Source organism: Nomascus leucogenys, chromosome 1a (assembly GCF_006542625.1).
Source record: "Nomascus leucogenys isolate Asia chromosome 1a, Asia_NLE_v1, whole genome shotgun sequence".
Classification (NCBI taxonomy): Eukaryota; Metazoa; Chordata; class Mammalia; order Primates; family Hylobatidae; genus Nomascus; species Nomascus leucogenys.
This window is the reverse complement of record NC_044381.1, coordinates 81,678,449-81,699,161: the sequence shown is the minus strand read 5'-3', so window position 1 is coordinate 81,699,161 and position 20,713 is coordinate 81,678,449. Positions and strand designations below refer to the sequence as shown.

Sequence of the window (20,713 nt, the reverse complement as noted above, 5' to 3'; positions counted from 1 at the left end):
TCCCAAGTCTCCACCTTTGTCTAATTTCCTGCCTCTATCTTATGTCTCCATCTTTTCGCCCCACCTAGTTCCCACCCCAGGTTTGTGGGACTCTCCCTTACTGTCAGCTGATGAACCTGCAGGGGCGGGTGTCGGATATGAATCCTACCGAATGGTGACGTTGCTAATTACTGCCACTCCAGGAAGGGTGTATATTGGTATTTATTGTACCTGCATATCTCGTAGGAATTTCTCCTTTGCCTTCTTTCCCTCCTTAGTATGCAGCTGGCTACATTCCCACAGGTTAACTGCAGAGTGATGACTGAGCATCTTAAGGGGTGTCTTGTGGCGTTCCTTCCTGTGTAGATATTTCCCCTCCTCTCTGCTTATATCTAGGGTGAATGTTTTGGGTGGTCTCTGGGGTGTGAGACTTTCCAGACCTCCCTTTCTCAGGGGCTCCCCCACCTGCTCATATCTATCTGCCTACTCTGACAGTATAACCTTGGGCAAGTCACTTGACCTCTCTGAGCATTGGTTTTCTCATTACAGATCGAAAGCGTTAGGCTAAGTCAGTGGTTTCCAAACTTTCCCAGCCACCTAACCCTTTCTTTAAATGAAATCTTACTGGAACCCTAACATGTAACCTGTTTACTGAACAGTGCTAATTTGATGAGATACAAACATGACCAGTTTTATCTTTCTTGCAACCACTGCCTTCCAACGTCTCCATTGAGCCCCCCTTCCCATTCCTAAGGCCACCTCAGGCAGACCCTGGTCACTTTCAGTGGATAAAAAGTCTGCCCAGTTGTTTCAGTTTAAAGCTTCAATCTGATGTCCAACATGGGGCCCATATCCTCCCATCCTCCATCCTCTGTTTCGGGTTCGCCCCAGGGTCCAAAGGACTCAGACCAGGGAGGAGAACATGGTCTGCTCTCTCCTGGCTCCTTCCCTCTCCTCCCCAGCACTCTTCTGGACCTCTGTCTTCAGCTGTTGGGGCAGTGAGGAGGGAGCAGAAAAAGGACTTCCTTTTCTGACCTCCTGGCTGAAGATGTCCTTGGTGCTTCAGGCATCCAGCTGCTTGGGGGCCTTCCTACCTCTTGCTGAAAGGTGTTTAGCAGTCAGGCCTTTGGGACAGGGTCCTGGCCAGATGGCTCCAGCGAGGCTGCCTTCCTTGGTGCTCCCTTGGCACTGAGGAGACCCACCCATTCTTGCCCCACCTGGCAATGAGAGGCCACCCCCTGCTGCCCCAATCTGTCCTGCCCTCTCTTTCTTCTGCCCCAACAGGCAAACGGGCAGATCAGCAAGGTCTAGCATAAGGAGACGCCCAGCCAGGGAATGGCAGGTCAGCTTCCCCTTCTTGTGGGCACCTGTACGTCATACAGTGAATGGCACCATTGGAAACCCTTCCCTTGACTTGGGCAAGGGCCAGGCATCCCCAAGTCTCCACAGGGAGGTGCAGGGAGGTAAAGACCACAGCAGTTCCCCAAGGCAGTGCGTCCTTACGAGGGGGATTCTCAACTCCTGCTGCACATTAGATCCCATGAAATGCTCAGTAAGAGATACCAATGTGCCGACCCCCAGGGCCAGTTAACTCAGCATCTTGAGATGGAGCCTGAGAATGTTTGTTTTAAAAGCACCTGAGGCGATTGCGGAAGGCAGCCAGGGTTAGGAACCACTGCCCTGTCCAAAAAGTTCCCATCAAATGATGGAGAAAGGACCTGTTAGACCTGCTGATGGCCAGGGAGGGTCTGGGTTCTCCCTTTGTAAGGTGGCAGGGGCAGACTTAGGACCTGGTACCTTTAGTTTTAGGGCTTTAGGCACAATTTGAAAGTACCAGAAGAGTTCCCATTCAACATTCTACTATAAGTGGTTGTCAAACTTGTCTTAGCAGCAGAACTTTCCTCATATGAGTGTCTGGCTACAGCAAGGGGAGGGGCCAGAGCTTTGCCAGCAGCAATGGAACCTGCCCCCCCTCACACCCCTTTAATGAAATAATCACTCAGGTCCCTTTGGCTCACTCTGAGAACCTTCCGCTGCTATGTTACATTCGAGAGAGGGGGCCACCCTGCAGCTCTCTGAAGGGAGAATGGGGTGGAAATGGAGCCAGAAGCACAGGCAGAGTAGAGAGGCAAGTGGGCACCCACAGCAGGTTGTGGGAGAGCCAGGGTGGGCCAGGAGGTGGGAGTAGAAAGGAAGTAGGCTTGAGGGTGTGGGGAGGGTGGCTGCTGACCTCCCAGTTTTGCTGAGAACAGCCATCTTTAGGCCAGAGTCCCCAGAAAGTTGTGCTCCTCCCTATGCCCTGAGCAGGGGGAAGAAGAGGGAACATGGCCTCAGAACCTGCAGCAGCCACCACCGCCGGGGCAGCACCAGGATGGGCAGAAATCCGCTGGGGAAGAGAGGCCCGCCACAGAGCCCCTCTTTAAGGTCCTAGATACGCCTCTGAGCGAGGGTGATGAGCCCGCAACGCTGCTGGCCCCGCGGGACCATGGGCAGAGCGTGCAGATGGAAGGCTACCTGGGCCGCAAGCATGACCTGGAGGGTCCCAACAAGAAGGCTTCCAACAGGTGAGTGCAGGAGAGGCTGGGGCTGGCTGAGGGTAAGTTGGGCAGCTCCCAGGGATCTCTCTGCCAGCAGAGCCTTGGTGACATGGGCATGTGCTGGGGGAGGGGTACCCTCTGCCTCGGCCTGTGAGAGCTCCTGGGCACCCCTCTGGGCCAGCCCCGAGGGCTGCTTGGCATGATGGGAAAGCCCATCTCCAGTTCTGGTCCTGAATTCAAATCCTGTGTCTTCCTGCAAGTTACTCAACCTCTTTAAATCGGTTTCCCCATTTGGAAGGAGAGGATGATGAGAACAGTATGTCTTTTCACTACAGATACTGTTCCTGGCACACAGTAGGCACTTGGTGAACACTAGCTGTTATTATCCTATTATCCCAGGGCTAGGGATAGGTAGCTCTAAAGGTTAGGTAGGTCTTGGCACTAACAACATCCTTGTTCGAGCCCCACTTTTTACCAGTCTAGGCCTCGGTGTCCTCAGCTGTAAAATGGGAGTGATGGGGGTGGGGCATGGCCTAGTTGCACCCCCGAGGTCCCTTCCAGTGCTGTCATTTGGTGACTCTATGACCCCGAGAACTGACTCAAAGGCTGCGTCCTTTCCTGACCCTGAAACAGTCATGCCCTTGGGTTTGGTCTATCTAGGGCTGTCTCTGCCTGGGGCCCCCGGGGGCCTCCTCTTTCTAGCAGCAGTCCAGGGTCCCAGGAAAATAGGGCAGCACCAGGAGGTTGAAGCCAGCCGTATTCCCAGGGACAGCTGGAAGCATGAGCATGCAGGGTGTGTCTGGGGGACTCACGAAAGGGATTCCAAATTCTAAAAAGGAACCATTTGGGGGCCCAATTGCCCTGAAGAGGTTTATTTATTGCTTAAATGGAGAGTCTACCTGGAAAGGGGAAACTAACATTTACTGAGCATCTACTATGTGCCAGGCATTATGTTAGGACTGATAAAATCTTCACAACAATCCTGTGACATTGATGTTTCTGTTTTCCGAGGGGAAATCAGAGTCTCGGAAAGGTTAAGTCATTTGTTAAAGGCAAGCTCTTTCTCCAAAGACCCAGCTCCTTCTTAGTAACTGCCTTTCTGCTAAAGGAAAGATCCCTGAGCGCGGAGTCAGAAATGGGCCTTCGTAAAATGGCTTTGCAGCCAGCTCTGTATGGGTCAGTTTCTCTCTCTGACCTTCCAGAACTTCCTCCCTATGTGCCCTACTAGTTTCCCCACCTTCCTGCCCTCAAAAGTAAGGGAGGAGAAGAGGGAGAGGAGAGGAGGGAGACAGAGGCGAGGATGAAGAGGAGGAAACAGAGTCTGTCGCTGTAGAAATGCAGCAACATGCTTCCCATGTGTGAGTGAAGCGGCCCGGGCTAACCCACCTGTTCAGTTATGAGTTTGATGCTCTCACCAAACATGCCAGTTGACATGAGCCCTATTTGTCTTTTTTTGTTTTGTTTTGTTTTGTTTTAGAAGAGTCTCACTCTGTCACCCAGGCTGGAGTGAAGTGGCTCAATTTTGGCTCACTGCAACCTCTGCCTCCCAGGTTCAAGTGATTCTCCTGCCTCAGCCTCCTGAGTACCTGGGATTACAGGCATGTGCCACCACGCCTGGCTAATTTTTTTTTTTCCATTTTTAGTAAAGATGGGGTTTCACCGTGTTGGTCAGGCTAGTCTCGAACTCCTGACCTCATGATCCTCCCGCCTCAGCCTCCCAAAGTGCTAGGATTACAGGTGTGAGCCACCACACCCGGCCGACATGAGCCCTATTTGTAAAATTTGTTCCTTTAAAAAGCTTAGTATACTTGGCACATCTCATCAAAACAAAAAACAATCACTGAAACAAAACCCTGTTCATTCCTTCACAGTTCTGTAGTGAGAATCAAATACACTAATGGATGTAGAAATACTGTAAAAAGTTAATTTTTTACTGTTGGTCTTAAGACGTAACAGTTCTACTTCTATAAGTGTACTTCAAGGTAAGATCAGTATTATAGGCACAGATTTATGTGTGAGAATGTTCATCACATTGCTATTTAAATTATGGGCACATTTTCCAGTATTATAAAGTTCATCAATAAAGGGATTGATAGTCTTCCACATAGCTATTCAAAATTATTTTAAGAAATATTTGAAGATATGGGCCGGGCATGGTGGCTCAGGACTGTAATCCCAGCACCTTGTGAGGCCGAGGTGGGTGGATCGCCTGAGGTCAGGAGTTTGAGACCAGCCTGGCCAACGTGGTGAAACCCCGTTCCTACTAAAAATATAAAAATTAGCCAGGTGTAGTGGCTTGCACCTGTAGTCCCAGCTACTTGGGAGGCTGAGACAAGAAAATCGCTTGAACCTGGGAGGCAGAGGTTGCAGAGAGCAGATTGCACCTGAGTCTAGCCTGAGTGACAGAGGCTCTGTCTAAAAATATATATATATATAAAATATATAAATACTATATATAATATATATTGTATATAATATATAAATGTTATATATAATTGCTACATCATATAATATATAATATATAAAATATGTATAATACATAAAATATGTATTATATAATGTATAAAATATAATGTATTATATAGTATATGATATATGTAATATACATTATATATAATATATATTTTATATATTTATTTCATATATATAATATATAAATATAAATTATATAATATATAAATAAAAAGTATATATAAATATATATTATATATATATATGCTTTTTTTTTTGAGACAGAGTCTCATCTCTGTCACCCAGGCTGAAGTGCAGTGGCTTGATCTCAGCTCACTACAACCTCCACCTCCCAGGTTCAAGCGATTCTCCTGTCTCAGCCTCCTGAGTAGCTGAGACTGCGGGCATGTGCCACCAAGCCCAGCTAATTTTTGTATTTTTAGTAGAGACAGGGTTTTACCATGTTTGCCAGGCTGGTCTTGAACTCCTGACCTCAGGCGGTCTGCCTGCCTTGGCCTCCCAAAGTGCTGGGATTACAAGTGTTAGCCATCATGCCCGGCAAAAAAAAAAATATTTGAGGATATGGAGAAATACTCATGATTTAGTGTTATGCTTAGAAACAGGATATAAAATTGAATATATACATAACCCAGTTTTAGCTATCTGTGAATAGTTAAAAAAAAATGTGAAAACGTGAAGACTAGAAGGAATACATAAAATGTTAATAATAGCTAATTTTTTGTAATGAAATTACATGCAGGTGATTTTTTAACAATAAAACATGTTACTATGTATCAGAACAAACATGGTGTAATTTTTTTTTAATGGTGAAGCTATAGGAATTGACTCTAGAGATGCCATATCAGGATGTGGGTGACCTGCCTGTCTGCATTTTTGCAGGTCCTGGAACAACCTGTACTGTGTGCTCAGGAACAGTGAGTTAACCTTCTACAAGGATGCCAAGAACCTGGCCCTGGGGATGCCCTACCATGGGGAGGAACCCCTGGCCCTGAGACATGCCATCTGTGAGATTGCTGCCAACTACAAGAAGAAGAAGCACGTCTTTAAGCTGAGGTGAGGCCTTCCTGGCCTTTGAAAGCTCGGGTTGATGGCTTGATTTGGCATTAGTGGCAGGGCAGAGGCCCTCTGTATGGGACCAGCTCCAGGCCTGGGCTGCTCCTCAGCGGTTTTTCAAATCAGAGGCTGATGGTCCAGACTTTGACCTCTCAGAAAGTGCTGGGCTGCCTGAGAGGGGTCTGGATGTTCAGCTCAGGGTATTGTGGGATCAGAGCCAGCCCTCTGCCCAGCGCCCCCTCCAGAGGTGTCTCCATGACAGGAAACCCTTTGTCCTCCTAGGCTGAGTAATGGCAGCGAGTGGCTCTTCCATGGCAAGGATGAGGTAAGCGCGGGCAGCCTAGCCCAGACCTGGCTAAGAAAGGGGTAGGTGGAGAACCCCAGGCCGCTTGCCCTGGAGGCCCCCTCAGAAGGGGCAGTCCCAAGAGTCCCCCCATTGTTGCCTGGCCCGGGAGGTGGGGGGCTATGGGCCTCCAGACTCCACCGTGACCCTCCGCCCCGCAGGAGGAGATGCTGTCCTGGCTGCAGGGCGTGAGCACCGCCATCAACGAGTCCCAGAGCATCCGCGTCAAGGCGCAGAGCCTGCCCCTGCCTTCCCTCTCCGGCCCCGACGCCAGCCTCGGCAAGAAGGACAAGGAGAAGAGATTCAGCTTCTTCCCCAAAAAGAAGTAGCGGGTGGGGCTGGCGGGCACGGCGGAGTCGGGAAGCGCAGAGACCGGGCAGCCCAGGCCTTGGCCTCCTCTCGCCGCCGCCGCCCGCCTGTCGAATCGAGACGAGTCGAGTCGCGGGCCGGGCCCCTGGGCCCCACGCTGCACTGCAAAAGCTGCCTTCGCCCGAGTGTCCTGGGCCGACGCCCCCTCCATGCCCTCGCCCGCGCTGGCTCCGCTCCAGGGACAGGGGCTCCCAGCTCCTCTGGCGTCTTTGGGGCCTCCAGGCCTGGGGGCAGGAAACGGTTCTCTGAGGCACACACCCTCCTCTCCCACTCTCCTCCTGAGCCGAGGGTGCGCAGGCCCCTTACCCACAACCAAAAAAAAAGGAACTGGAGAAGGCTGATGGGGTTCCTCAAACGCTGCCCGTTCCTAAAGCAAGTCTTGCTTGGGGTCACCTCCCACCTGGTGGCAGCCAGGGAAAGGGGAAAGGAAGAAGACACTGGAAATGCACGGCCAGCTCCCTAGGGGCATGAGGAAGGAGCCTTCAGGTGGCCCACAAAGCCCTAGCTCTGGGCCAGGGGCTCTGGGGGGCTGAGGGGACCAGACTAGGTGCAGTGCCTTGGGTGCTGCCAGCCTCCTTCCCACTGGGCTTCCGCAGAACTGGGACTCTCACCTCAGGGGCAACCACATCCCTCCTCTCTGCTTCTCCCCCTAGATCAAAGGGTACCCTCCCACGGTTGGCAAGGCCTGGCTGAGTGCCTCCAGCACCCTTTGTGCCACCACAGGCGGTCCCAGGAGGGGCAGCAAGGTCAGACCATTCCTCATTGAAAACCGTGGCTAGGGCACAGGGCTCTGATCTGAAGGAGTGACAGGTATGTCACAACACTGCCTAAGGCTCTTCCCTCTCAATGCTGGGACCCGCCCCCAGTGCCACTGGCTGCCCAGTGGCAGCCAAACTAGCACTATCCAACAGACATAGGCCCCCTAGGGGACAGTGTGGGCCCCCAGATATAAGATGGATACCCCCGCACCTGCAGTAAAGCAGCCCAAAGCCAAATGCTCAATTGCATCCTGTCTGCAGCTGGGACTTTGGAGGGTAATGGCTGGGCAGACAGTAAAGTCGATCACCTATTGTCTCGGGGTGGCAGACGCAGCCATGTCTTGGTATCACCACCCATGTGACAGCTACCCCTGCACAACTGGGACAAATGTCAGGGCCAGAGCCATGAAGGTGTGGTACACCTTGATCAGCTTCTCCAGGTCCTGGCCCCAGGTCTTGGCGGGGAGGGGGTCACATGAGTACAGAGGTCAAGTATCTACCACCCTCCAGCCCTGAGCACCAGAAGCTCTGCAACCTATGTCCCCAGGAATGGCCTTCCCCTTGCTGCTCAGGTCATACTTCTGGAGGGAGAGAAAGCTCATTCCATAAGGATTTTCCCCACCACTCTACTCTGAAAGCAACACAGTTCTGGCCCAGTATCTAACTAGGGTTAGGTCCAAGAGAGGAGTCAAGAGGGTGGGGGCGGCAGTGGCAGCAGGCATTTTCCCCCAGGGAAACCATAAAGTCCCCAGGGCCTGCAGTCAGTTTCTATCACCTTCCCTGTGAGAAGGACCTTAGTTCCATGGAGATGAAGTGGGTGAGGTTCAGGTAGAAACCACAGGGGCAGGCATCCAGAATGAGGCTCCCTGAGGAACCCTGAGTGCTGACCAGTGCCGGCAGAAATCAGTTCCACCCTGTGGCCCTGACACTATGTCAGGGTGACAACCAACTGCAGCAGGCAGGAGCCACAGGAAGGAAGACGTCATCCGATGGAGCCTGATATCCCCAGGTTCCCGCCCTGGTGGGCAAGGTCTTCATTTGGCTTTGGTACATATGACCCTATACAGGGAACCTAGTGTATATCAGCCTCTTTCTGTATCTGGGGAAACCAAGGCAGTGAGGTGACTGCACTCACCTAGCAATAAAGTAGGCCCTTGGTGCACTTGCAGGCATGTCCTCCTCTGGGGCAGACAGCAGGTTCCTTGCTGAAGGGCAGATGGTGGCAAGCATCTCCCCCAACTCTTTCCCTGGGCCAGTCTTTAGGGAGCCAAGGGACAAGGGCCCGCCCACCCTCCCCCTTCCACGTGTGCCAAATCAGCACCTGAAGTGAGGCATTTCCAACAAGCAACTCCACAGACCCAAGAAAGGAAGGGCTCCAGTGGAAGAGCTAGCATCTCACCACCCCAGGTCCCCCGGCCTGGTCCAGGGCAGCCAGCTGCATGTGACCATTCCGTTGCCAGCTCCCCACACATCCCTCCTGTCACCCAGGCCCCAAGACATTCGACCAACTAGACTGAAACTGCAGGCATCCAGCTTTGGGAGACCCTGTGTGTGCCACACCAGGGCTAAGCTCTCCCAATGCCCTGGCAAGGTCTTTTTTTTTCTCTCCTTATTCTACAGTGTTTTGACAGTATTCCCAAACTAGGTTGACACAGCTCCAGTCCACACCAGCATACCAGGCTTCCTCCCCAGGGCAGTTTAGAGGAAGCTCCTTCTGGGCGAGGTCAGGCGGTCCTCCTTCCCTCTCTCCTTCCCCTTTGTCCCAGCCTCAACTGACTCTGGCTGTGGGAGGTGTGGAGGGTCCTTGGGCTTCCCTCCCCAACCTGGCCTCCACTAACACCCCTAACAGGAGGCCCGTGGAAGGCTCAGCCTCTCCTCCACATCCCTCTTCCTTCCTGCCTATCAGAGGGAACCAGGGTCCCCTAGGCTGACCCTGAATCCTCTTCCTCCCTTCATGGGAGGGGGGCAGGAATCCAGAGGAGGATGAAGCCAGTGGGACCACATGGCTTGGTGGCTTGGACAAACAAGCTCAGGGAGGAAATGAGGCGGCAGCTGCAGAGGAATGCAACCCTGTTGGGCACAGACCATGCAATCTGGGGCTGGCCCTGGGGCCAGCTGGGTCCTGTCCTCCACCTGCTCAACCGTGCTTCCACCAACCAGAGGAAACCCATTTACTAGTTTTTCTAATAAATCTATAATGCTCCATATTTATTTTTCTCAGTTTCTTATTTAACTAGCCTCCTCGCCCTTTGAACTGAGCCTAAGAGGGCTGGCACCATGGAGACAGAGGGACAGCTAGATTCTCTAGCTTGTCCCTGGGAGTCTTACCGGACGACTGCAAGCACCTGGGTCCTGGGCTTCACCACAAACTCCAAGAAAAGCTTGCTCATTCATGCATTTGATCAACTTGAAGGCCTACTCTAGGGCAAAAATCATTTCCAAGCAATGATCAGTCCAGGCCCCTCCCCACAGAGCTCAGGACAGATCTCAGCACTCGCTGGACCACAGAATCATCAGAATCTCTAAGCCTGGGATTCACCTCCAGAGGGCAGTTTCTGTTGCTCTAGGGAGATGGAATGTAAGCACTGCGTCTCCAAAAGGCTCCCCAGATGATTCCAACGGGCAGCCAGTGAGAACCACCAACCTGGTGCAAGGTTCCCAGGCATACCTAGATGGCTGTGTAAGGACTGCCTGGGGAAGGGGTTAACTACAACTTCCTGGGCCCCACCCTCTGAAGAGCCCAAGTCGGGTTCTTCAAGGGAAGATCAGAGGCTCGTGACAACCTCTCTTGAGCAGAAGCAGCACAGGGCAGAGATAGCCCCTGGTCTGGCAGCTGCCCTGAATCTTCTGTGGTCATTCCACAGTCACTGGCTCCTGCCAGGCCAGTCTCAAGATATGATGCTGAGTAACCACAAGGGCACTGGACAGTGTGAGAGTCAGGGAGGCAGAGGTTGCAGTGAGCCGAGATTGCACCACTGCGCTCCAGCCTGGGCAACAGAGCAAGACTCCGTTTCAAGGGGGGGAAAAAAAGAATCTGGGTCCCTCTGATCTTCCCTTGACCTTGTTAGACTCGGCAGACCCATCTTCAGGTTGGGTCAGAAGGCCCACAGGGCCCTGACCCAACAGCCCTGCTGAACACTTGTCAGGCAGCTCTACCACCCAAGCCCTGCAGCCTCCACCTCCCAGGCCCCAGCTAGAAAAAAAATTGAGCAAAATGAGTCTGGACCTCCGTGGAGAAAGGGCAGAAAACCCCACTGAAATAGGGAGGCATTCCTAACTCTTCTGAATCAAAGACACTTCTGAGAATGTGATAAAAAGGGAGGAATCATCCCAGAAAAATGCACTTGTACTCCTCATCCAATGTTGCAGACACCTTTAGGACATTTCTAGTCTCCGAGTTTAGAATCCTTGCCTTCAGCCGCATGCAGTGGCTCACCCCTGTAATCCCAGCACTTTGGGAGGCCAAGGTGGGTGGATCACCTGAGGTCAGAAGTTCGAGACCAGCCTGGTCAACATGGCGAAACTCCGTCTGTACTAAAAATACAAAAATTAGCTGGGTATAGTGGCTTGTGCCTATAGTCCCAGCGACTCGGGAGGCTGAGACACGAGAATTGCTTGAATCTGGGAGGCGGAGGTTGCAGTAAGCCAAGATCACGCCATTGCACTCCAGCCTGGGTGACAGAATGAGACTCTGTCTCAAAAAAAAAAAAAAAAAAAAAAAAGAACCCTTGCCTTCTAGGATGTTTCCTGGGGACCAGAGAGAAACGCAAAAGGAACCAGATACTGGGAACGTCTGCTTATGAGAAAAACGGTCTATCCACCTCACCACCTCCCTTCTTTCAGTCCAACTCTGGTCCTTGGGGAAAAGAGCAAAGGGCTGGCATGCGGGACCCCCTACCCTAGACAGGACAGCAGGCTGCTGCTAGACAGAGAAGCCCATGGGAGTCTAGGCAGCAGAGAGAAAGCTCCCACCCTCACATCCTCCTGCCCCACCTCCCCCACCAGTACCCGGGTGCCTTACATTTCATGAGCCCAGGTGATGACTGAGTGTGGAAGGAACGATCTCCATGTCTCCATCTCCCTAAGACATCCCTGGCCCATGAATAACCTTCTCTACACCAGCCAAGCCCAGGAAGGAGTTCACACATAGTGGGTTGGTCAGCAGTGGTTATTGCACCATTGGCAAATAATGAAATGTGTGTACATCAGCGACAACCACAGGGTCAGCACAACAACCCTCAAAAGTACCTGAACTGAATCCACTTCATTCTTGACAGGAGGGGAATAAACAGGGGCCACACACTCACGCACGCGCACATCATACCACAGAATGGAAAGCAATAAATTATTGGCTTCATTCCCGCCTGGACCCTAAGAAAAGGCACCGTTACAGAACAAAGCCTCTCCAGGCCACCGCCTGAGTCTCCTGGGGGTGGGCTCCTCTGTCTGGCTGTGGCCGTGGCCAGCCAGCGCTGGAGGCCTGAGCAGAGCTTGCTCTCTCTGGGAAGAAGTGAGCTTAAATATTTGGCTTCTTACCAGAGAACAACTATTTACAAGGGAAGCAGCCACACCGGTCTCACAGGTGAGTGGGAAGTTGTCTCAAGCCCCAGTGGATGGCACAGGCAGGAGACCCCTGCACATGGGAGCATCCTTCCTGAAGGGCAGAGGGGATGGACTTTCTGCCCACCCGAGGGCCCTGGGCAGGGGCTCCATGAGCCCAGGCTTGAGGGGAAGGATGCCCAGGTTCTTCCCCAACCTCCAACATGACTCCTCCCTCCCCCAGGAGTCAGCATCAACCGACAGAGTTCAAGGCCTGGAACTTCTCTCTAAGGTTTCTCACTCTGCCCTGCTGGCTCAGGTCTGCTGAGTCCCTGGGACCCTCTTCCTTTGGCTGGCACTCTGCAGACTGCTGGAAGTCCTGGACCTGCCCCAGCAGGGCCACCGGCGAGCTTGGTCCCTGGCCATTGCTCTCCTCCAGCCCTGCAGTGGGGCTGGGAGGGGGTCCCTTCTCCATGACAATCACCCGCCGGTTGTCCTCCAGGGTGAGGTCTGCAGTGACATACAGGGTCTCACCTCCGTCCGGCTTGCTCTGGGGCAGAGGCCCAGGGGATCGGGCAGCCTCTCCGCCTCCCCGGCCCCTCTTGGTGCTCAGGCTGCGGCAGCGGCCCACCCTGCCCGACAGAGGTGGCTCTACCATGTTCTCTGGCACCGAGTGGCTCCTGTTGACGGGTGGGCCACGGGGCCGGCCACCCCCTGCTCGGCGTGCCTCATCGCGGGAGGCATACTTGGAGCAGAGCTCGCGGACGTCGGGCCAGCTGAAGGTCTCTGTGGGGCTGAGGGGGCTCCGGGCGGAGGGCCGGCCCCCAGGCGAGGTGATCCTCTGGCTGACAGCAGACGGGTTGAAGGAGAAACGCTGTGGTGACATCTCCCCAGCCGAGGAGGGCTTGGGAGGGCTGTGCTCCTGGGCCATCAGCTGCTCATAGTCGAATAGAGACAGCACCGGCTTCCTCTTACCTGTGAGGAGAGAGCAAGCTGCCTGACGCATGGGGCAGGAGGGCAGAGCTGCAAGGGGGTGCTCTGAGCAGGCCCCAACTCACTTTCCAGGCAAGGCTGGTTGTTGGGGTTTTAGGTGTGATGGGAGAAATCTCACTTACCGTCCACAGCCCCTTTCGTGAAGGGCCATGGGAAGAATGAAGAAAAGGCAGTGGAAAGGGGTCAGGAGTCAAAGGAAGAGGGGAGAGCTTCTGCTCCCATCCTTCTAAAGGAGGGGCTTGGGGCCATGCTTCCTCCAGAAGCCTCTGCTGGATGGGAAGGGCCAGAGCAGAGGGCATCAAAAGGGCTTAACCAGGAGAGCAAGCTTGGCCTCAGAGCACTGGACTGGCTGCCAGGGCTCACCCTGTGCCCTTAGTGCCCAGGGTCCAGCTTCTCCCTTTGGTAGAGCCTCCTTAGAGGTCACTTTCCCCGAGGAGCCAAGTGGCTCCTTACTGGCTCTTCAATCCCTAGACTTGGGGAAGGGCCCACTTGCCGCTCCTGTCATACCTTTGCCACCTAATGGCTCTCCAGCCTCTTCCTGTAGACAGGGCACAGTGGGGCTCTTCCCATCCCTCTCAGGGGCCGCCTTTTCCCACTGTAATGGTGGCCTGGCCATCACTGGCTTGTTGCTCTTGATCCGGAGGCTGTACTGGCGGGCCAGCTGGTAGACCTTGTTCTTGACGCGCTCGCTCACGTGGCTGTCCATTACGTGGGAGAGCTGCACGATGCGGGGGTGCAGTGGGGCCACCAGCTCCCCCTGGGTACTGCTGCTCAGCTCCTTCACCAGCTCTTTCAGCTCCCGGGCCAGGTGGGCCGGGCTGCGCCCCTCAGTGGGAGAGGAGCTTTCCGGGGAGGCAGTGGCCGACTCCTCTGTGATGGCTCCCAGCTCATGCTCCTCCAGGATGAAGAGTGGCTCATGCAGGTCAAAGCCATTGGCCTGGCCCTGGCCTGGCCCCTTCCCAGGGCTCCCCCCGGAAGACTCCATTCCCTCCCAGATCTTCACAATTTCTGAAGACGGGCGGAACTCAGCATCTGAGATGGGAGGTGGGTCCCCTTTGCCCGCATGGCTTGGTCCTGGGAGCTCAAACAGGGCCCACGAAGTCGGCCGGGAGCCCACCTGTCTCTTGCGCCCCACTGGAGGTACTGGCTCTGGGTCTGGCCGGGGAAGGCTGTTGAACCTGGAGACGGAGTTTCTTACCAGTCCTTTGGGGATGTAGGAGAGGCTCTCCCGGCGACGGACGCTGAAGCCTGCATCGTGGTGTTCTGCGTTTTCATAATAGTTCTTAATCTTGTCTAGCAACAGCCGGTCTCGGGTGGAGAGCGCTGATTCCTTCTTGCAGGAAGACCAGTCGGGCTCTACTGGGCAGCCTGGGCTTGGGGGCTCCATCCCATTGACAGAAGGGCTGTTCTCTGTGGCCACCCCCACACTGATGTCCACTTCTGGGGAGAGCTGACAGCTGAAGGAGTCTGTGGCACTGCCATGCCGGGCCAGGCCCTTCTCGCTGCCCTCCAGGCTGAGCACGCTGCTGCTCCGGCTGACCAGCCGCGGGCTCCCAAAGCCACTGGACTTGCTGTCCTCCTGTGCCACACTGCTCCGCCGAGAGAAGCTGCTGACAAATCGCTCCGCAATGACACTGGCCTGGTCCAGCACGGAGGATGGCAGAAGGCTCTCAGGCTCCTGGGTGGCACTCCCCATTTCTTCTTCCTCCTCACTGCTCAGGGCCTTAAGGTCCTCAGTGCTCTCAGCCGCCACGTAGTCCACCATGTCACCCGGGGGGTCCATCCCCAGAAGGCCCTGGTGGGCATCAAGCTGTGTCTCCAGGACTTCTGGAGATTCTGTGTCTGAAGGCATCTCCTCGGCATTGGGCCCTTCCACAGCAGCAAATACCTCTTGCTCGCTCCCAGCCTCAGGGTCCGGCTCCACCTGAAACATAGCAGAAAAGGCTCACATGAGTAAAAAGCCTCCTTCATGAGACCCAGGGAACAAGGAGACAGCATGGCCTGCTCAAGGCCCAATGACAGGGACCTGCAGTTTAGGACCCAAGGCAATCAGAATGAGCACGACTTAGGAGTAGGTGATGGGTCCTTAGAGGAACATGACTGTGTCCTTTAGTCACCCTACAGCGGGGGTGCTGGGCCCATGTCCTCAAAACCAAGGAAAACAGTAAGAACGCAAATGGGACAGGATGGCAACACCTTGATGGCAGCCATCCTAGGAACTACACGGACAAGGTGGGAACACACAACAGTGGGTTGGGGATGGCCCCAGGTTCCCAAGGGCTGGTTCTCACAGCGTCATGGAACCAGCATGGCTGATGGTGAGGCAGCTCCCCAAAGCCCTAGAGGGTCCTCACTTGGAGGTTCTAGGGTTCAAACGCAGACCCGCGCAACATGAGAGGCCATTTCATTTTCCTCAGGGGACAGGGCCTCCCGTGTGGATTAGGGTCTACAGAGCAACACAGCCACATGCTGGAATCCCGTCAGAGAATGAGGACCAGGAATGTGGCTCCTCCCAGCACAACAGCATATGCCAACTGCATATGCCCAGGAAATGGGCAAGGAAGAAAGCAAACTTGAGAATTCTCTCTTGACCACCTTGAAGGTAATTTGAACCACAAAACTGCTGACATACGCAGCTTTCCAGAGCGGTCTTTAGGGAGATAAGAGCAAACACTAAATTCTAAGATCAGACATAATTCCTTCTGTTCTAGTTCAGAATCTGCAGAGCAAGACCCATGATCTAGACTTGCACTGTTCAACAAGGGAGCCACCAGCCACTGTGGCTTTCTGAGCATCTGAAATAGGGTTAGGCCAAATGGAAACCTGCTCTTGGGATAAAATACACACCAGATTGCAAAGATTCTGTATAAAAAAAGGGGATAAAACATATCAGTAACTTTTTATGTTGATTACATGTTAGAATAATACTCTGTATACATTGGGTTAAATAAAATATACTACTAAAATTAATTTCATCTGCTTCTTTTAAACTTTGTAATGGGTGGTTCTCATTGTATTATTATTGGACACCCCCATTTGCTCTACTCTGAATGTCTGTGTATCTCTAAAATTGCCATGTGGAGGCTAACACCCAGTGTGATGGGAATGAGAAGGGGGACATTTAGGAAATTAGGTCATGAGGGCTCCATCCTCATGAATGGGGTCAGATCCCTTACCAACGAGGCTCAAGGGAGCTTCCTTGCCCCTTTGCCATGTGAGGACACAGCAAGAAGCCACCATCTACGAAGCAGAGGGCGAGCCCTCACCAGGGTCTGCTGGCATCTTGACCTTAGAATTTCCAGCCTCCAAAACTGTAAGGTATTTTGCAGCAGTAAGGGATTACTGCAGCAGTAAGGGATTTTGTTACAGCAGCTCAAGCTAAGACATCATGCCACATTCCTATCCAGTATCATCCAGGCTTCTCAGTCCTGGCTGTGGGGTCCAACATGGGGTCCAGGCCGTAGCTCACGATCTTTCCCTTATAACTTTGGGAAAGTAAACGATGCTGTTTCCCACAACCCACAGACAGCACAGGGCAGCACGAGGAGGAGAGTGGGCCTCTGAGTCCCAGACCCAGGTCTGATCTCAGCCCCGCCCCTCAGAAGCTGCTCAGTGTTAGGCACATCATCAACCACTCAGAGCCCTTTTCCTTCTAGAGCTGTTGTGGGAAGAGAAGGAAGAAATAGCACATCAGTTACAGACGAGGTGTCCAACAGATATCAGTTCTCTCCCCTTTGCCCAGGTGACCACAGGTGTGATTTCAATGTCTGGCATGCTGGCAGGGACAGGGCCTTATAACCCATACAAGGTGGCCTAACCAAGGCAGCCTAATACCTGGTTCATTTCCACTAGCTGTGTGCCCTTGACATGGGACTACATCTGCCCAAAGGGGAGCCTTTTTCTAATTCACAGAAAGGGGTGGTCTGCTCACCAAACCATATACTCTAGGCCAAACAGGCTTCATGCAGGGCTGAGAGTCCTGGGAGGTGAGGAATCTCTGTTCCCATGGGCCCAGTGGGAGAGCCTATGCCTGAAAGCCCTATTTGCAGACTTGAAAATCTGGACTCCCAAGTTCTTCCCACTATCCCCATCCCACCTGCTGGTCGCTCACCTCTGGCAGGGAAGAAATGGACTCGAAGCTCAGGCGCTTCTCAGTACCGGTTGGAGACCGGCCACTGGGCCTTCTGCTGCTCCTGGAGCTTTCAGACTCCCTGCGCCCCTTTCCCTGCAGAGGTAGAGGTCAGTCATCAACTCCAAGACAACTGGAAGCTGATCCCTTCTGCATCCCAACACTGGCAGCGCCTCCCACGCCCCAAGGGGCTGGGCTGAGCTGAGACCCAGTCTTGGACCTGAGCCATTCCAGAGCCAACCTGAACTGCCAGGCCTGGGGCTGCAGAAAGCCTTGTCAGGCATGCAGCTTCAAAAAACCTCAGCCCACTTTTCCGTCCCTCCAAAGTGGACTTGACCTTTCCAGCCCCACTGTGTGCTAGCTTCTCCCTGCCCCCACCGCCCCACCCCACTTGTCATGCTTGTTGGGCGTTATATTGATTAGTGCCCAGTACTGGAACAGAGCATGCCAGGGGCTCACCAGGGTGTGACAGCGAGCGAGGGTGTTAAGTGCTGAAGGGAGGAGTAAAACCAGGGCAGGGTGGGGTGAGGAGGGCAGCAGAGAGGGCCCTCGGGTGGGCATGCACATCCCAGGGAGCATGCAAGGAGGAGGGGAGATCGAAGAGACACCTCACCATAGCGCCCCGGGAGAAAAGTAAAGCGTTGGCCCGATAGTGCCAGCAGTGGAGGGCGGCCAGCAGGGAGCTGGCAAAGTCGGCTACCTGCTCCGCCACCGCCAGGCTCTCCTCCTGCTCCTCCTCCTCCTCCTCTGAGCCTGGGGGCTCCGGCCCAGCCCCCTCCTCGTTGCCTTCATGCCCTGTCAGGTCCTCCAGAGAGACCTGAAAGGCCTGCTCTTCCTCCTCCTCCTCCTCCTCCTCCACCACCTCCTCCTCTTCCTCCTCCTGGGTAGCCCCTTCAGCCTCTGGCTGCAGGCCCCGAATACGGGAGGGCTGCCCAAAGTCCAAGAGGGTTCCAGCACTGCCTGCATGCTGTTCAGAGCACAAGACCCCCTCGTGACCAGCCTCTTGGGCAACCTCCCGTCCTCCTGCAGGCAGCTGCGGGTGGGGAGCCTTCACACAGAAAGCCACACCTAGATGCCCAACTCAGGTCTCCACTGGGGTCCAGGGAGAGGCAGGTGTTCTCATGGTGGAAAGGCTGGGACCTGGCCAAAAATTCAGAACCCAAACAGGCCTGCCTGTCTACCCTAGAGAGAGGGAAATCTGAGCAGGTCCACACTGGGCAGGCCCCCAGCAGGGTGCTGTTCTAGGAAGAGGGTGCAGAAGGGCCCCCAGGGCAAGGCCCATCTCTTATTCATCTCTGTGGCCCTATGCCACACAGCCTGGTACACAGTGGGTGCTTAGTAGGCATTTGTTGAATGAATGAAGACAATGAGGGCTGAAGGGGCTGGGGGCTGACCTGGGCAGTCCCACCCTCCTCTGTCAGCCAGTCCCCTCCTCCCACTGGCCTTTACCTTCATTCCTGCTGCTCGGGCTGCGGACATCACCACCGGGTCCCCCAGCACACGGGCGAGGGGCAGGGGAGGGGAAGAGATCAGTAAGCAGGAAAAAGACCTCTGGACAGCCCTCTGGGGAAGGCCTCACTGGGGGCTCCTCCTCCCAGAACCCTCACCTAGTCTCCTGGGCTTTCAAAAGAATGACTGACAGAGCAGGGGCCCAGGGGCCACAGAGCAGCGCAGGTCTGTGCCTGTTGCTCGGCTCTCATTGTTTCCGGAGGAAAGGGCATGAGGCCTGTGCATGGGGGAGAGCTCCAGCCCCTCTCCTCAGCCAGCCAGGGGCGAGGCCCTCTTCCAGGGGGGAATGGAGGCAGAGTTCCCTCTACACTATTCTGACAATCCCCCACCCTCAGGTCACACCCCAGGTTGTTGGCTGCTTCCCCTCCTCCTCCCCCGCTCACTGGGAATGGCTGGCCACCTCACACACTCACCTTTCTCGTTGAGTTGCCTGAGCAGGTGTTTGGTTGGCTCTGAGGAGGAAAGCATGAGCAGAGTCAGCGCGGGCCAGGAAACTGCTGTGCCTGGCTGGGTCCCAAGCTCACAGCGCCACCAGCCCATCACCAGCTCAAAGTCCACTCTGGCTTGGCCCCCTGCAGTCATAGCCCCAGGGAAGCTGCCTTCCACAGTGTCGCTGAGCCCCCTTGCACCTACGGACAGGGAGGCGGGCCCATCCATCTCCAGGACCCCCACTGTGACTACCAGCCCTGCTGGAGCAGTACCACCCATGATGCAATGCATTAGCGCACCTGGCCCAGGGCCCTCGCGCAGGAGCCATAGGGAGGGGACTGAGTTCCATGCTGCCCCCTTCAGACCAACTAGCAACATCTCCAGAGGTCCCCGGCTCCACCTCAAGCCCCTTGCGTCCCTGGCAATGAGCATATCAGCGCATCAGCTACACCAGCTGCCAAGCCCCTCACAGCATCCCAGCAGGAAAGCAGAGGTCGCACCCGACTTTCTACGGCCCTTAAGGCCTGGCATCACGAAGCCTCGCTGCCCACTGGGGAGAGTTGCCCGGCTGTACGGAGAGTGACCAGGCTCTGGGGACAGGATACAAAACACATCCATTAGGCCAATGGTGTCATCACCTTGTACCCCAGCCTTTTTGGGGATACACCTGAGACTAGAGGGCAGGAAGAAGAGGACCTTGTCTCAAGCTCCAGTTCTACAGAACCTCGGCCTTCGCCTATCCATATCCTTGCCCAGCTGGCGGTAAGTGGGAGGCTCAGGGATCGCAACGATTTGCTACACACCTGGAGTCAGAAGGAAAGTCTACCAAGGTATCTTGCTGTTCCTCAGCAGGCAGGCCTATTGAAGAACCTCTTTTCTGCTGACACACACAACATACATATACTAGCTGTATCAATGTAAGTAAATTCCTAATTGTTTTTAAAGTGAAAAGTAGAAATGTTCTATTCTTTCATTTTAAAACTTATCAAGAATATTTAATAAGTGATACATAATTTAAACAATAGAACTTAATTATCAATAGAATATACTTGTCGGCTCATCTCAGCTCTCTGAGTGGAAAGCAGAAGCAGAAAAAACCTTAAGGAAGTCAGAGTGGATGGCTGAGCCCAGGCAGTAAAGTGCCTGCATGTGGCCCAAGTCCCTCCCTAGTGACTTTCTTGATCTTTCTGTGTCTACAGTTCCCACAAGTTCAATAGATTGTTTTCTTTTTTTTTTTTTTTTTTTTTTGCAACAAGGTCTCATCTGTCATCCAGGCTGGGTGGGTGCAGGGGCATGATATCCATTCACTGCAACCTCTGCCTTCCAGGCTCAAGTGATCCTCCCACCTCAGCCTCCAGAGTAACTAGGACTATAGGTGCACACCACCAGCCTAGCTAATTTTTTAATTTTGTAGAGACAAGGCCTCACTATGTTGTCCAGGCTGGTCTTGAACTCCTGGCCTCAAGTGATCCTCCCACCTCGTCCTCCCAACGTGCTAGGTTTACAGGAGTGAGCCACCACGCCTGTCCTGAACGATCGCTTTCTAACAGACAGGAGGGAAATAAGGGCTACTACAGACAAACATGCTTAGACCGATGAGAAC

The 20,713-nt window shown here is 54.0% G+C and overlaps 2 protein-coding genes across 7 annotated transcripts in view; one reads left to right on the top strand and one right to left on the bottom strand.

Moving 5' to 3' along the window:
- Nucleotides 1–9,716, top strand: part of SPTB (spectrin beta, erythrocytic) — a 134,378-nt gene extending 124,662 nt beyond the window's left edge. For 2 of the 3 annotated variants that reach the window (XM_030812148.1, XM_030812143.1), the window contains 4 exons: nucleotides 2,287–2,543; nucleotides 5,868–6,041; nucleotides 6,324–6,366; nucleotides 6,546–9,716. In XM_030812148.1, coding sequence (XP_030668008.1) covers nucleotides 2,287–2,543; nucleotides 5,868–6,041; nucleotides 6,324–6,366; nucleotides 6,546–6,713 — 642 coding nt within the window. In that variant the 3' untranslated portion in view covers nucleotides 6,714–9,716. The remainder of the gene's footprint in view (nucleotides 1–2,286; nucleotides 2,544–5,867; nucleotides 6,042–6,323; nucleotides 6,367–6,545) is intronic. The other variant, XM_030812155.1, reaches the window with a different exon arrangement.
- The window catches only part of PLEKHG3 (pleckstrin homology and RhoGEF domain containing G3), a 45,507-nt gene continuing 33,908 nt past the window's right edge, over nucleotides 9,115–20,713 (bottom strand). For 2 of the 4 annotated variants that reach the window (XM_030812179.1, XM_030812171.1), the window contains exons 13-18: nucleotides 19,095–19,133; nucleotides 18,622–18,641; nucleotides 17,786–18,139; nucleotides 17,155–17,268; nucleotides 13,551–14,967; nucleotides 9,115–13,025 (exon numbers count right to left, since the gene is read on the bottom strand). In XM_030812179.1, coding sequence (XP_030668039.1) covers nucleotides 12,304–13,025; nucleotides 13,551–14,967; nucleotides 17,155–17,268; nucleotides 17,786–18,139; nucleotides 18,622–18,641; nucleotides 19,095–19,133 — 2,666 coding nt within the window. In that variant the 3' untranslated portion in view covers nucleotides 9,115–12,303. The remainder of the gene's footprint in view (nucleotides 13,026–13,550; nucleotides 14,968–17,154; nucleotides 17,269–17,785; nucleotides 18,140–18,621; nucleotides 18,642–19,094; nucleotides 19,134–20,713) is intronic. The other 2 variants (XM_030812200.1, XM_030812189.1) reach the window with 1 other exon arrangement.